At 48.5% G+C, this 13,936-nt stretch overlaps 1 protein-coding gene across 2 annotated transcripts in view; it reads right to left on the reverse strand.

The window, feature by feature from the left end:
* Nucleotides 1–686: 686 nt before the first annotated feature.
* The window catches only part of LOC144511812 (N-fatty-acyl-amino acid synthase/hydrolase PM20D1-like), a 95,493-nt gene continuing 82,243 nt past the window's right edge, over nt 687–13,936 (reverse strand). Inside the window, exons 9-12 of one of the 2 annotated variants that reach the window (XM_078242160.1) lie at nt 13,799–13,870; nt 11,233–11,398; nt 8,152–8,251; nt 687–3,153 (exon numbers count right to left, since the gene is read on the reverse strand). In XM_078242160.1, coding sequence (XP_078098286.1) covers nt 3,024–3,153; nt 8,152–8,251; nt 11,233–11,398; nt 13,799–13,870 — 468 coding nt within the window. In that variant the 3' untranslated portion in view covers nt 687–3,023. The remainder of the gene's footprint in view (nt 3,154–8,151; nt 8,252–11,232; nt 11,399–13,798; nt 13,871–13,936) is intronic. The other variant, XM_078242161.1, reaches the window with a different exon arrangement.

Consider the following 13,936-nt stretch of genomic DNA (forward strand, 5'->3'; position numbering starts at 1 on the left):
GGGTTTAAATCCCACTCCAGAGATTCCAGCACATCATCAACACTGAATCCAGGTCAGATGCCGTCTTTTGGTGTTTGGCCAATATTTATTCCTCGCCCAACATCACGAAGACGGGTAATCTGGACATTATCACAATGTTGTTTGTGGGAGCTTGCTGTGCACAAATTGGCTGCTGCACTTCCCACATTTCAACAATGACTATACTTAGAAATCATAGAAATCATAGAAACCCTACAGTGCAGGAGGCCATTCGGCCCATCGAGTCTGCACCGACCACAATCCCACCCAGGCCCTACCCCCACATATTTACCCGCTAATCCCTCTAATCTACGCATCCCAGGACTCTAAGGGGCAATTTTTAACCTGGCCAATCAACCTAACCCGCACATCTTTGGACTTCAAAGATCAAAGAACACTACGGCGCAGGAACAGGCCCTTCGGCCCTCCAAGCCTGTGCTGATCATGATGCCTGCCTCAACTAAAACCGTATGCATTTATGGAGTCCATATTCTTATTAATAACTCCCACCTAATCCCATCAGCCAGCACCTGGCCCATAGCCCTGAATGTTACGATGTGCCAAAGGTTCATCCAGATACTTTTTAAAGGATGTGAGGCAACCCGCCTCCACCACCCAACATTTGATTGTTCCCTTTTGTTTCAGAGAATAAAAGAGCAACATAACTTGGTTTCAAATATCTGCTTATTTATTAATTATTTCAATAATTATAATACTATTCTGGTAAAACGGACAATAGTGTTTTGAAGCCATAAGAATGGCGTGGAAGAATACCTCCAGCATGTAGGGCCTCAAGCCATACCTTATAATTTATGTATGAATAGTTTTTTAAATATATACTCTTCATTGTGTTGCTGCCTTTGACAAAGGGATGCAACCAAGCATAAATATTTACCCTGGGAACAACATTATTAAAAATACTTCATTAAATTTAAATCCACAAACCGCACAGCTTGAAAGATGTTTGATAATAATACTTGCCAAGCAGATAAATCCAGACAAGACTATGGTCGGAATTCCCCAGTCTCGCACGCCCCGTTACCGCGGCCAACGAGAACGGAGAATTTGGCGCTCAGCCAAATCTCCAGTCACTGCAGCGGGACTGGAAAATCCCAGCCGTGGGTGAGGTCGGTTAATTCCGGCCTACGTATTCAACATTCTCTTTGGGCCAGATGGCAAAATGTAAAATTTTTAAAAAAATTTGAGGTGATCAGCCCAGTGGTAACTTGTAGGTATTTTCATGTTTTTAAGAAGTGTTTCCCTTTCCATTTCCTTTTCAATGTTCCTCTCTGTGTCCGAATGGATTGTGAAGGTGGTTGCTGTTACAGCACTGTCCCACAGGAGGCAGTATTTCTCCAGTCTCTCTGGTTCTTCTTCGCCATTCTAGCCAGTGGACGGGATTTTCTGGCACTTCTTGATGGCAGGATCATACGTTCCTGCCAAAAGTGACCCACCCACCCCCACTCCCCCGCTGCGGCATGTTCCCCGGCAGCGGGGTGGGGTGGGTGAGCTACATAAAGCCGCGTAGACATTAAACGAAGAAAATTACAGCACAGGAACAGGCCCTTCGGCCCTCCAAGCCTGCACTGACTATGCCGTCCATCTGAACCAAAACTCCCTACCCTTCATAGAATCCTTACAGTGCAGAAGGAGGCCATTTGGCCCATCGAGTCTGCACTGACAACAATCCTATCCAGGCCCTATCCTCGTAACCCCCCATATTTACCCTGATAATCCCTCTAACTTCGGCATCCCGGGACACTAAGAGGCAATTTAGCATGGCCAATCCACCTAACCCGCACATCTTTGGATTGTGGGAGGAAACTGGAGCATCCGGAGGAAACCCACGCAGACGCGGGGAGAACGTGCAAACTCCACACAGACAGTGACCCAAGCCAGGAATTGAACCCGGGTCACTGGAGCTGTGAGACAGCAGTGCTAACCACTGTGTCACCTTGCCACCCCTACCTTCCGGGGACCATATCCCTCTATTCCCATCCTATTCATGTATTTGTCAAGATGCCCCTTAAAAGTCACTATCGTATCTGCTTCCACTACCTCCCCTGACAGCGGGTTCCAGGCACCCACCACCCTCTGTGTAAAAAACTTGCCTCGTACATCTCCTTTCAACCTTGCCCCTCGCACCATAAAACCTATGGCCCCATGTAATTGACATCGGCGGGACTGGAAGATTCCGCTGGCGAGCCGCCTTCACTGCTGCTGCTGGAAAACACACCGCGGGGCCGCGCGCAGGAAATCCCGCCCAGTGAGTCCACCTGACCAACATTCTGCGTCTGCCATCCACACACAAACATTTCCAGTTCAGCTCTGCTGCATTACACTCTGAACAGGTTACCCAGGCTGATTTCCCTCCCCCGCACACCAGTTAAAAGTTTATTTATTAGTGTCACAAGTTGGCTTACATTAACACTGCAATGAAGTTACTGTGAAAATCCCTTAGACGCCACAATCCGGCACCCATTCGGGTACACTGAAGAATTTAGCACAGCCAATGCACCTAAACCAGCACGTCTTTCAGACTATGGGAGGAAACTAGAGCACCCGGAGGGAACCCACGCAGACACGGGGAGAACGTGCAAACCCTCATGCAGACAGTGACCCAAGCCGGGAATCGAACCCGGGTCCCCCGGTGCTGTGAGGCGGCAGTGCTAACGGTGCTGCCCCTCCACCGTTACCCTTACCTTTCCCGGTCTAAGCACACTAAACCAACTCAACATCGTCCAGAGATAAACCCCCTGTTTCATACACTGGGTCACTAGGGCCTTTCAGTATTCTTATTTCTTGTACTAATCACGTTAATGCCTTCATCACCCACCCTTAAGGAAAGTCCATGAAGAATGAAAAATTGACACAATCTCCTAAAAAGGCTGAAGAGGGGAAAAATATTCGCGGTTGGATTTTCCATGAATACAACTATTCCCACATGAGTTATGTTGGGAAACCTCAGGGATGGAGCAGGTCGTGTCAATCTGGGGATGTCCTCACTACAAGTCATTCGAGGTACAGTGAGGAAGTGCTGGACTCCAAAGATCGGAAAGCTGAATCAATTGGAAGTAAAACTTAACAAATTCTTCATAGTTCTTCACGGATATGCGTTCATTCACACCGTGTATCCTGCAAGAAGGAGAAAAATAGAGAGAATGAAAAGAAGTGCAGTTTAATAAAATCATTATGGCGGAAGGGGAGGAATGGTCTCCTCCTGTTCCAAAATGTACGTTGATATCATATCTGCGAAATTACATTCACTTCCCCCATTTGTCTCATCTCTTTGATCAGAATTTATAGAATTCCCCACAGTGCAGAACGAGGCCATTCGGCCCATCGGGTTTGCACCCAATCTGACAGAGCATCTTAGCCAGTCCCTATCCCTGTAACCTCATCGTATTTAACCCGCTAGCCACCCTAACCTACGCATCTTGGGACACTAAGGGGCAATTTAGCACGGCCAATCCACCTAACCCGCACATCTTTCAGACTGTAGGAGGAAACAGGAGCACTCGGAGGAAACCCACGCAGACACGAGGAGAACGTGCAGACTCCACACAGGCAGTGACCCGAGCCGGGAATCGAACCAGGGTCTCTGGTGCTGTGAGGCAGCAGTGCTAACCACTGTGCCACCGTGCCGTCCATAACATCGAAGGGCAACTATTATCTTAACATCTATTGTTACAAAAAAAATTAAAAAGATAGAATGAACCAATGCCAAGGTTACAAAAGGGACAGCTGGAATGGGTCGTTCTATTACAAGAACATAAGAACTAGGAGCAGGAGTAGGCCACCTGGCCCCTCGAGCCTGCTCCGCCATTCAATAAGATCATGGCTGATCTTTTTGTGGACTTAGCTCCACTTACCCGCCCACTCACCATAACCCTTAATTCCTTTACTGTTCAAAACTTTATCTATCCTTGCCTTAAAAACAGTCAATGAGGTAGCCTCAACTGCTTCACTGGGCAGGGAATTCCACAGATTCACAACTCTTTGTGTGAAGAAGTTCCTCTTCAACTCAGTCCTAAATCTGCTTCCCATAATTTTGAGGCCATGCCCCCTAGTTCTAGTTTCACCCGCCCGTAGAAACAACTTCCCTGCTTCTAGCTTATCTATTCCTTTCATAATCTTATATGTTTCTATAAGATCTCCCCTCATTCTTCTGAATTCCAATGAGTATAGCCCCAGTCTACTCAGTCTCTCCTCATAAGCCAACCCTCTCAACTCTGGAATCAACCATGCTAATACATTACCCGTAACACCGTGCACCTTTATCTTATACATAGAACATAGAACAGTACAGCACAGTACAGGCCCTTCGGCCCTCGATGTTGTGCCGAGCTTTGTCCAAAACCAAGATCAAGCTATCCCACTCCCTATCATTCTAGTGTGCTCCATGTGCCTATCCAATAACCTTGAAAGTTCCTAAAGTGTCCGACTCCACTATCACAGCAGGCAGTCCATTCCACACCCCAACCACTCTCTAAGTAAAGAACCTACCTTGGACATCCCTCCTATATCTCCCACCATGAACCTTATAGTTATGCCCCCTAGTAACAGCTACATCCACCCGAGGAAATAGTCTCTGAACGTCCACTCTATCTATCCCCCTCATCATCTTATAAACCTCTATTAAGTCGCCTCTCAACCTCCTCCGCTCTAAAGAGAAAAGCCCTAGCTCCCTCAATCTTTCCTCATAAGACCTACATATGTATAACACCAGAGCAACAAACAGGGGGAACACATGTTTCAGCTTTCCCATCAGGCAGGTGACTGACACAGGAGGCCAGCCAGGGGTCCGGAACCGAGGAGGGTGGGAGCTAAAATTAGCCCCACCAGCCAGCGTGGTGGTTCCTGGGTCCATTCTGCTTCTGCGACCACCCACAATGGGCAGATGAACAGCTCATTAAGGGGAAAATTAAAGGAAGTCGACTGGGATTTTCCAGTCCGCCTTGACATCCCTGAGGTAGCAGGCGGGGAGTAGAACGGCCCGCTTCAGAATTTAAAGTGGAAAATGTGCATTGAGAGGTGAGAACTCAATTGGAAAAACGAAGTTGGCTCAGTATGTGTTAGAAACATGAAGAACAGGAATGGAAAGACAGATTAGATGACAGGTTTGAAACTGCCATTGCATAGAATCATAAAAAGGCGATAATAGAATCCTACAGTGCAGAAGGAGCCCATTCGTGGGGGGGGGGGGGGAAGGTGGAGGGCCAGCTTACTTATCTGGAGGTGGGCCCAGACCCAGGAAGCCAGAACTCCAGGCAGACTCAGAGTTCCTCCCTACCTGCCTGGGTGCGAGAGCTGCTACATGTGTGCCCGTCTCTTCTCCAGAGCTCATGGACTCGAAACATGAACCCCTTTTCTCTCCGCACTGAACCAGCTGGAGCTGCTGAGTTTTCCCAGCATTTTCTATTTTGATTTCACTTCACTGCCTGTCCTGCAGCTCTGGATCATGCTCCAGAAAAGAACCAAAACCTTCTAGAAGAGCAAGGGGGCAAATGTGGCAAAGGAAGATGTTTTTAATATTTCAGGGCTCCAGCAACTAGGATTCCTCAAATTTATAGGGGGTATTTTAACCCCTTGGCCTTGCCGGGGGCTGGTTGGTGGTGGATTAAGATGGCAGAGTTAAGGTGGCAGACAATGAGTTAAGGTGGAAGGCGGTGAGTTAAAGTGATGGACAGTGAGTTAAGGTGGCAGGTGGGGAGTTAAGGTGGCAGGTGGGGAGTTAAGGTGGCAGGCAGGGAGTTAGAGTGGCAGGTGGGAAGGTAAGGTAGCAGGTGGAGAGGTAAGGTAGCAGGTGGGGGAGTTAAGGTGGCAGGTGGAGAATTAAGGTGGTGGGGGAGAGTTAAGGTGGCAGATAGTGAGTTAAGGTGGTGGACAATGAGTTAAGGTGGCAGATGGGGAGTAGAACTTCAGAATTTAAAGTGGAAACTGTGCATTGCGAGGCGAGCACTCAATTGGGAAAACCAAGATGGCTCAGTAAACAAGTTTGAAACTGCCATTGTATTGAATCATAAGGAGATAATGATCTCTTTCTCTCGCGCTCTCAAATAGCTTCCTGTACCTACAGGTGTATGAGTCAGTCGGTGCACACCTGTTTACATCTGTTTTCACAGCTTGTTTTTCCTGGAACAGGTTGCTGGCCTGAAGCCAGAGGCTTTAGCAATGAGGGGCTTGGTTCTGCAACAAGTATAGTGACCAGGGCTCTGTCCCACTCTTCCCTCCAGCCATCAGCGTGTGGGAAAGGTTTGCATGTTGATAATCGGCCTGCTCAGACCTGTTCATAGAAACATACATAGAAACCCTACAGTGCAGAAACAGGCCATTTGGCCCATCGCATCTGCACCGACCACAATCCCACCAGGCCCTACTCCCATATCCCTAGACATTTACCCGCTAATCCCTCTAACCTACGCGTCTCAGGACACTAAGGGGCAATTTTTAGCATGGCCAATCAACCTAACCCGCACATCTTTGGACTGTGGGAGGAAACCGGAGCATCCGGAGGAAACCCACGCAGACACGAGGAGAATGTGCAAACTCCACACAGACAGTGACCCAAGTCGGGAATCGAACCCAGGTCCCTGGAGCTGTGAAGCAGCAGTGCTAACCACTGTGCTACCGTGCCGCCGTACTACCGTGTTCAGTCGTACCTTTTCTTGTCCATCAAGTCCTGGGGTGGGACTCGAACTTGGAGCTTCTGACTTGGAAGCAGGGACGCTGCCCACTGCACCAAAATTGTCCAGAAAATCCTCGGTGTGTAAAACACGCTGTACGTCAAACTAATCTGTCCCGTGTTCTTCGTACAAAGTTAGAAAATGAGTCACTGCCGTAGGTATGATGAAGCAGGGCTAACTGTGCATGTACAGGTGGCAGACATTGAGTTAAGATAGCAGACAGTGAGTTAAGGTGGCAGACAGTGAGTGAAGGTAGCAGACAGTGAGTTAAGGTGGCAGACATTGAGTGAAGGTGGCAGACATTGAGTTAAGGTGGCAGACAGTGAGTTAAGGTGGCAGACAGTGAGTTAAGGTGGCAGACATTGAGTGAAGGTGGCAGACATTGAGTTAAGGTGGCAGACAGTGAGTTAAGATAGCAGACAGTGAGTGAAGGTAGCAGACAGTGAGTTAAGGTGTCAGACATTGAGTGAAGGTAGCAGACAGTGAGTTAAGGTGGCAGACAGTGAGTTAAGGTGGCAGACATTGAGTTAAGGTAGCAGGCGGGGAGTAGAACGGCCCGCTTCAGAATTTAAAGTGGAAAATGTGCATTGAGAGGTGAGAACTCAATTGGAAAAACGAAGTTGGCTCAGTATGTGTTAGAAACATGAAGAACAGGAATGGAAAGACAGATTAGATGACAGGTTTGAAACTGCCATTGCATGGAATCATAAAAAGGCGATAATAGAATCCTACAGTGCAGAAGGAGCCCATTCGGCCCATCAAGTATGCACCAGCCACAATCCCACCCAGGCCCTAACCCCATAACCCACCTGCTACTCCCGCTGACAGTAAGTGGCAATTAACATGGCCAATCTACCTAACCCGCACATCTTTGGAGTGTGTGAGGAAACCGGAGCACCCGGAGGAAACCCACGCAGACACGGGGAGAACTTGAAAACTCCACACAAACAATGATCTGAGGCCGGAATCGAACCCGGGTCGCTGGCGCTATGAAGCAGCAGTGCTAACCACTGTGCCACCGTGCCACCCATAATGACCTCTTTCTCCCCACCTGCCACCTTAACTCACTGTCTGCCACCTTAACTCACTGTCTGCCACCTTAACTCATTGTCTGCCACCTTAACTCACCACCAGGTTGGGAAAAACACCCTTGCCTGGCAAACCCATTCAGCATAGCAACGTAACACAAGGCAATGGCCAAGACTTACTTATCTAGCTAGACACAGGGTTCAAAAAGGGAATGGTTAAAATGTGATTAATATTGTTTGCACATTCTCCCCGTTTGCACATTCTCCCCGTGTGGATTTCCTCCGAGTGCTCCGGTTTCCACCCAGAGTCCAAAAGACGTGGAGGTTAGGTGGATTGGTCGTGGTAAACTGCCCCTTAGTGTTCCAATATTAATCACATCATTAATATCCACATCATTAATATTGTTGCCACTCCTTACCGAGATAGGTCCTCCTTTTTCAATATCATTGGTGTAAATCTATAGAGTTCCATGGTCAGGTTCTGGTAGTGTCTGGTATCTGTGTTTGCAATACACAGACCTAATGGCAAAGCAGAGGATAAGGAAGAAAATAATTAGCAAAGTGCCAGGCTATGCTTCCCTTACTTTTCTTGGCTTTCACTCATAAACACTGGACAATATTTCGCACCCGTTTGTAAAAGGGAAGTCACGCTTACACCTGTTTTTGGTGAAGTGAGGTTTGGAGAGATGAATATAGTAGGTGTTCCCCAGAAACTTCCAGGGGTGTTTTCCCAATCTACTCTGTCACTTTGGTGGCAGATCATAGAATCCCTACAGTGCAGAAGGAGGCCATTCAGCCCATCGAGTCTGCACTGACCACAATCCTACCCAGACTCTATTCCTGTAACCCCACACATTTACCCTACTAGTCCCCCTGAAGCTACGGGCAATTCAGCATGGCCAATCAACCTGACCCGCGCATCTGTGGACTGTGGGAGGAAACTGGAGCATCCAGAGGAAACCCACGCAGATATGGGGAGAACGTGCAAACTCCACACAGGCAGTGACCCGAGGCCAGGAATTGAACCCGGGTCCCTGGCGCTGTGAGGCAGCAGTGCTAAACACTATGCCACCCTGCCGAGATTAATGGCTCCCATGGAAAACCAGCCAAAAATTGGACAAAATAGCCCTTTTTTTTCTCAAAATGTTTCCACTACATTACTGTCAATCATCAGGAGAACAATAGAGTCGCAGAGTCACAGAGGTTCAAGGCATAGAAGGAGGCACTTCGGCCCACCGTGTTGCGTCTGCCACCAAGTACCTAATCAATTCTAGTCCCGTAGCCTTGAATGCCATGATGTTTCAAGTGCTCACCTAAGTGCTTCTTAAATGTGGTGAGGGTTCCCACCTCCACCACCCTTTCAGGCAGTGAGTCCCAGATTCCCACCACTCTCTGGGTGAAAAAGTTTTTCCTCAAATCCCCTCTAAACCTCCTGTCCCCTTCCCTTAATTCTCTGCCCCCTGGCTATTGACCACTCTCCTAAGGGGAAAAGTTTCTTCTGATCTCCCCTATCTATGTCCACAAATCTACAATCTCAAAACCCTATTGGAGTTTCAGAAGCCATTTGATTGGGTACTTTGTAGGTAGCCTGTTAGAAAAATCCAAGAGTAGGAGCGGCACAGTAGCACAATGGTTAGCACTGTTGCCTCACTGCGCCAGGGACCCAGGTTCAACTCCAGCCTCGGGTGACTATCTGCGTGGAGTTTGCACATTCTCCCAGTTTGCACATTCTCCCCGTTTGCACATTCTCCCCGTGTGGATTTCCTCCGAGTGCTCCGGTTTCCACCCACAGTCCAAAAGACGTGGAGGTTAGGTGGGGGATTGGTCGTGGTAAACTGCCCCTTAGTGTTCCAAAAGATGAGTAGGTTAGAGGGATTAGTGGGGTAAATACGTGGGGCTACGGGGAATAGGGCCTGGTTAAGATGCTCTATCGGAGAGTCGGTGCAGACTCAATGGACCAAGTGGCCTCCTTCTGCACTGTAGAGATTCTATTCTATGATATATTATCAGAGGATTATGGCAGCATGGATAGGAAATGGCTGACAGAGGGGAAAATAAAGTGTTAGAGTAAATGTATGCTGAAACAACTGGGAATGGTGTGCTGGGGATCGATGCTGCTCCCGGTGTATGTCGATCATCTGGTTGTGGTCTTAGAGAGAAAATCTCAAAATTTAATGATGATATAAAAGCAGTGGAAAGAATCGTAAGATATTTCGGTAGATGCAGGGAGGATATTCCCGATGGTGGGGGAATCTAGAACCAGGGGTCACAGTCTGAGGATTTGGGGTAGACCATTTAGGACGGAGGTGAGGAGACATTTCTTCACCCAAACAGTGGTGAGCCTGTGGAATTCATTACCACAAGAAGTAGTTGATGCCAAAACATTGAATGTATTCAAGAGGTGCCTGGATATAGCACTTGGGGCGAATGGGATCAAAGGTTATGGGGAAAAAGCAGGATTAGGCTATTGAGTTGGATGATCAGCCATGATTGTGATGAATGGCGGAGCAGGCTCGAAGGGCCAAATGGCCTCCTCCCGCTCCTATCTTCTATGTTTCTAGTTCTATGTTTCAGGAAGGCAACTGGGTTAGTGGAATGGTGATCGATGCAATTTAATGTGGATAATTGCAAAGTAATCTATTTTAGGAGGACAGACAAAGATGAAAGTACACATCTTTGGACTGTGAGTGGAAACCGGAGCACCTGGAGGAAACCCAAGCAGACACGGGGAGAACGTGCAAACTCCACACGGACAGTGACCCGAGGCCGGAATTGAACCTGAATCCCTGGCGCTGTGAGGCAGCCGTGCTAACCACTCTGCCACCGTGCCGCCATCAACCCCCATTTTTCCCAGACTGGATTGAATGTCGATCAGGCTGGGCCTCAACCAGTTGCGATATTTTTCCACATTTGCTCGTAATCCAGAGGCCCAGGGAACTGCTCTGGGGACCCGGGTTCAAATCTCACCACGGCAGATAGCGAAATTGGAATTCAATAAAAAATATCTGGAATTAAAAGTCATGATCATCAGAATGGTTCCTGGCTACCGTGAAACCATTGTCGTAAAAACCCATCTGGTTCACTAATGTCCTTTAGGGAAGGAAATCTGCCGTCCTTACCCGGTCTGGCCTACATATGATTCCAGAGTGGTTCACTCTCAAATGCCCTGAGGGATGGGCAATAAATGCTGGCCCAGCCAGCGACGCCCACATCCCATGTACAAATAAAAAAAATTATGGGTTATGTTTCCACAGCAATAGACGACTATGATCCACCAATCTAAACTCCATAAATACTTTAATCTCAAGTCAAGGTGGCAATGATATACTTTTCCGGTTGTAAACTTTGTAGAAAACCCAGCTGTTGCCAAGGAAACCTTTCAGCATTATAGGAGTCGGGGAACTAGCAGGCCAATATCCCTTATCTCGTGGGAAGCTACTCATTCTGATTGTTTTAATTCAAATGTGAAGAAAACCCTTTGGTTCAGGAATTTCTCTTACTTGGAGCGATGGCTGCTTCAGGGAAAAGATTTCCAATTGTCTCTTTGATGACCTGATACCCAAATGAGCTGTCATCGTAAGAACTCAATGGGAGCGAGGGAAAATGTTTTAGAACTTCAATCTTCACTCGATCATCCGAAATAGTATTTTTAACTTGATGGAGAAGCTGGAGAGAACGTTGGAGATAACACAATTCATTAACTTTCATTGACAACACGGAAAATGGAAACATCTTGTGATAACGTCTCATAGACATCTAGCGGGAGGCGGTGATACTGTCACTGGACTGGTAATCCAGAGACCCAGAGTAATGCCCTGCGGACCCGCGTTCGAATCCCACCATGGCAGATGGTGACATTTGAATTCAAGAACAATTTGGAATTAAGAATCTACTGATGGCCATGAAACCATTGTCGATTGTCGGAAAAACCCATCTGGTTCACTAATGTCCTTTAGGGAAGGAAGTCTGCCGTCCTTACCCGGTCTGGCCCACAAGTGACTCCAGACCCACAGCAATGTGGTTGACTCTTAAATACCCTCTGAAATCGAGGGCAGTTAGGGATGGGCAATAAATGCTGGCCCAGCCAGCGATGTTCACACCCGATGAACGAATATAATAAGAAAGTTGTTGTATTCACTCTAACAGTGTGACAATACTGTGGCTGGAATTCTCCCATCTCACCCGCCATTGGAATTTTAGCGGGCGGGTTGCAGAGAATGTGAAACATCATTGATGGTTGGGCGGGAATTGCCGGCTTTTAGACCAGCAGGGTCAGAAAATTCCGCCCTGTATCTTTAAGAAATGTAATTTAGTCATGTTTTCTGCAGGGTTTTTCAAAGCTTTTTGTTTTGATGCCGTGCTGTCTGTAACCGGTATCTTTTATTGTTGCTGAAGCAGGATAATTGAAGCAATGTCTAATGCAGTGTCCTGGAGTTTTATGGTCTTTTGGGATTGCTGCTTGGGCTTCGATTTGCGAACGATTGGCCGATCAGGTGATGCCTGCATGGAGTTTTTTTCATAGTAAAGTTCAGGGTTTTAGTTTCATCTTGGTCAGAAGTTATTTGGACTGCAGACCGAAAGCGCTGTTTCTTGTCTCTCTCAATGGAGTGAGAATGCTGCTGTCAGTAGTCTGCCAGCGAGTAGCTAGAGACTAGCAGTGTCTCTATCTCTACCTCGAGGTGTGCTGGAGCTGTGAGGCAGCAGTGCTAACCACTGTGCGACTGTGATGCCCATAAGGCCAGTGTCTTTCAATGTGCTCCTGCACGTTCTCCCCGTGTCTGCGTGGGTTTCCTCTGGGTACTCTGCTTTCCTGCCACAGTCTGAAAGACGTATTGGTTAGGGTGCATTGGCCATGCTAAACTCTCCCTCAGTGTACCCGAACAGGCGCCGGAGTGTGGCGACTCGGGGATTTTCACAGTAATAATGTAAGCTTACATTAACATTGCAATGGTGGACATTACATGGATTGGTTCTGTCTCTGGTTCTGGGGCTTTTTTGACTGCTCGGAGAAAGTGACCAATTAAGTGGCTGCTTGAGTGAGCTACATCCAATTAAGGATGGTGGGCGGGCTCTGGAGGCTGGAGGCCCGATAGGAGCGCTACCAGCACTGAGATTGGCAGCCCCGCCATGGGAGGTGGAAGCTGCTGAGGTCAGTGGGTAAAAGTGGGTGCCTCAAGATGGAGATGCTGCCTTCAGAGCTTTAACAAGTGTTTTAAATCACTGAGGGTCTATTGCAACCCATGGAGGAGCCGTGTCAGAGGCCCCCTCTGCTATGGTAAGTGCAGAATGGGGGCAGAAGGTTGCTGCCCTTCCTTGCCAACCATCTGCCACCTCCATTCCCTGTATTTCAGCTGGCAATTGCAGACTGGCATTAATAGGCTCATCTTAATCAGGGGCGGCACGGTGGCACAAGTGGTTAGCACTGCTGCCTCACAGCGCCAGGGACCCGGGTTCAAATCCGGCCTCGGGTCACTGTTTGTGTGGAGTCTACACATTCTCCCCGTGTCTGCGTAGGTTTCCCCCGGGTGCTCCAGTTTCCTCCCACACGCCAAAGATGTGCAGGTTAGGTTGATTGGCCATGCTAAATTGCCCCTTAATGTTGGGGAGACTAATAGCGTAAATATGTGGGATTACGGGGATAGGGCCTGGGTGGGATTATTGTCGATGCAGGCTCGATGGGCTGAATGGCCTCCTTCGGCACTATGGGGACGCGGGCAGGTAGCTATCATCCTCCCCGCTGGTCCTTGCTCCGTGGAAATTTGTCTGGGGGCAGACCACGGCTACAGACCGACCCACCGGCTGCTAATAGAAAACTGCTGCCCCCTCAGCCTGCAATCCCAGCCCTGCAGCTGAATGGAAAGTGAGACAAGGAGATCCCATTTAGAGTCACCCCCCCCCTTCACCCGCCCCCCCCCACCACCCCCCTCCCCACCATCTCTCCCCCCCGCCCCCCCCCCCACCACCCGCACCCACCTCCCCCCCCACCCCCCCCTCCCCACCATCTCCCCCCCTCCCCACCCGCTCCCACCTCCCCACCCCCACCCCCTCTATTAATCCTGGAAATACCTCTTCTAGTGTGTGTGCCGGGTGAAGACGGAAATTCACAGTTGCCCTCGCGAAAGGAGCAATCACGTTCTCCTAAAGAGAATAAAAACAGACAATAATTGAAGGAGAGAAGGTATAGAGAACAGAAAGGACTGAGGC

The sequence above is a fragment of the Mustelus asterias genome, chromosome 25 (assembly GCF_964213995.1).
Source record: "Mustelus asterias chromosome 25, sMusAst1.hap1.1, whole genome shotgun sequence".
NCBI classification, from domain to species: domain Eukaryota; kingdom Metazoa; phylum Chordata; class Chondrichthyes; order Carcharhiniformes; family Triakidae; genus Mustelus; species Mustelus asterias.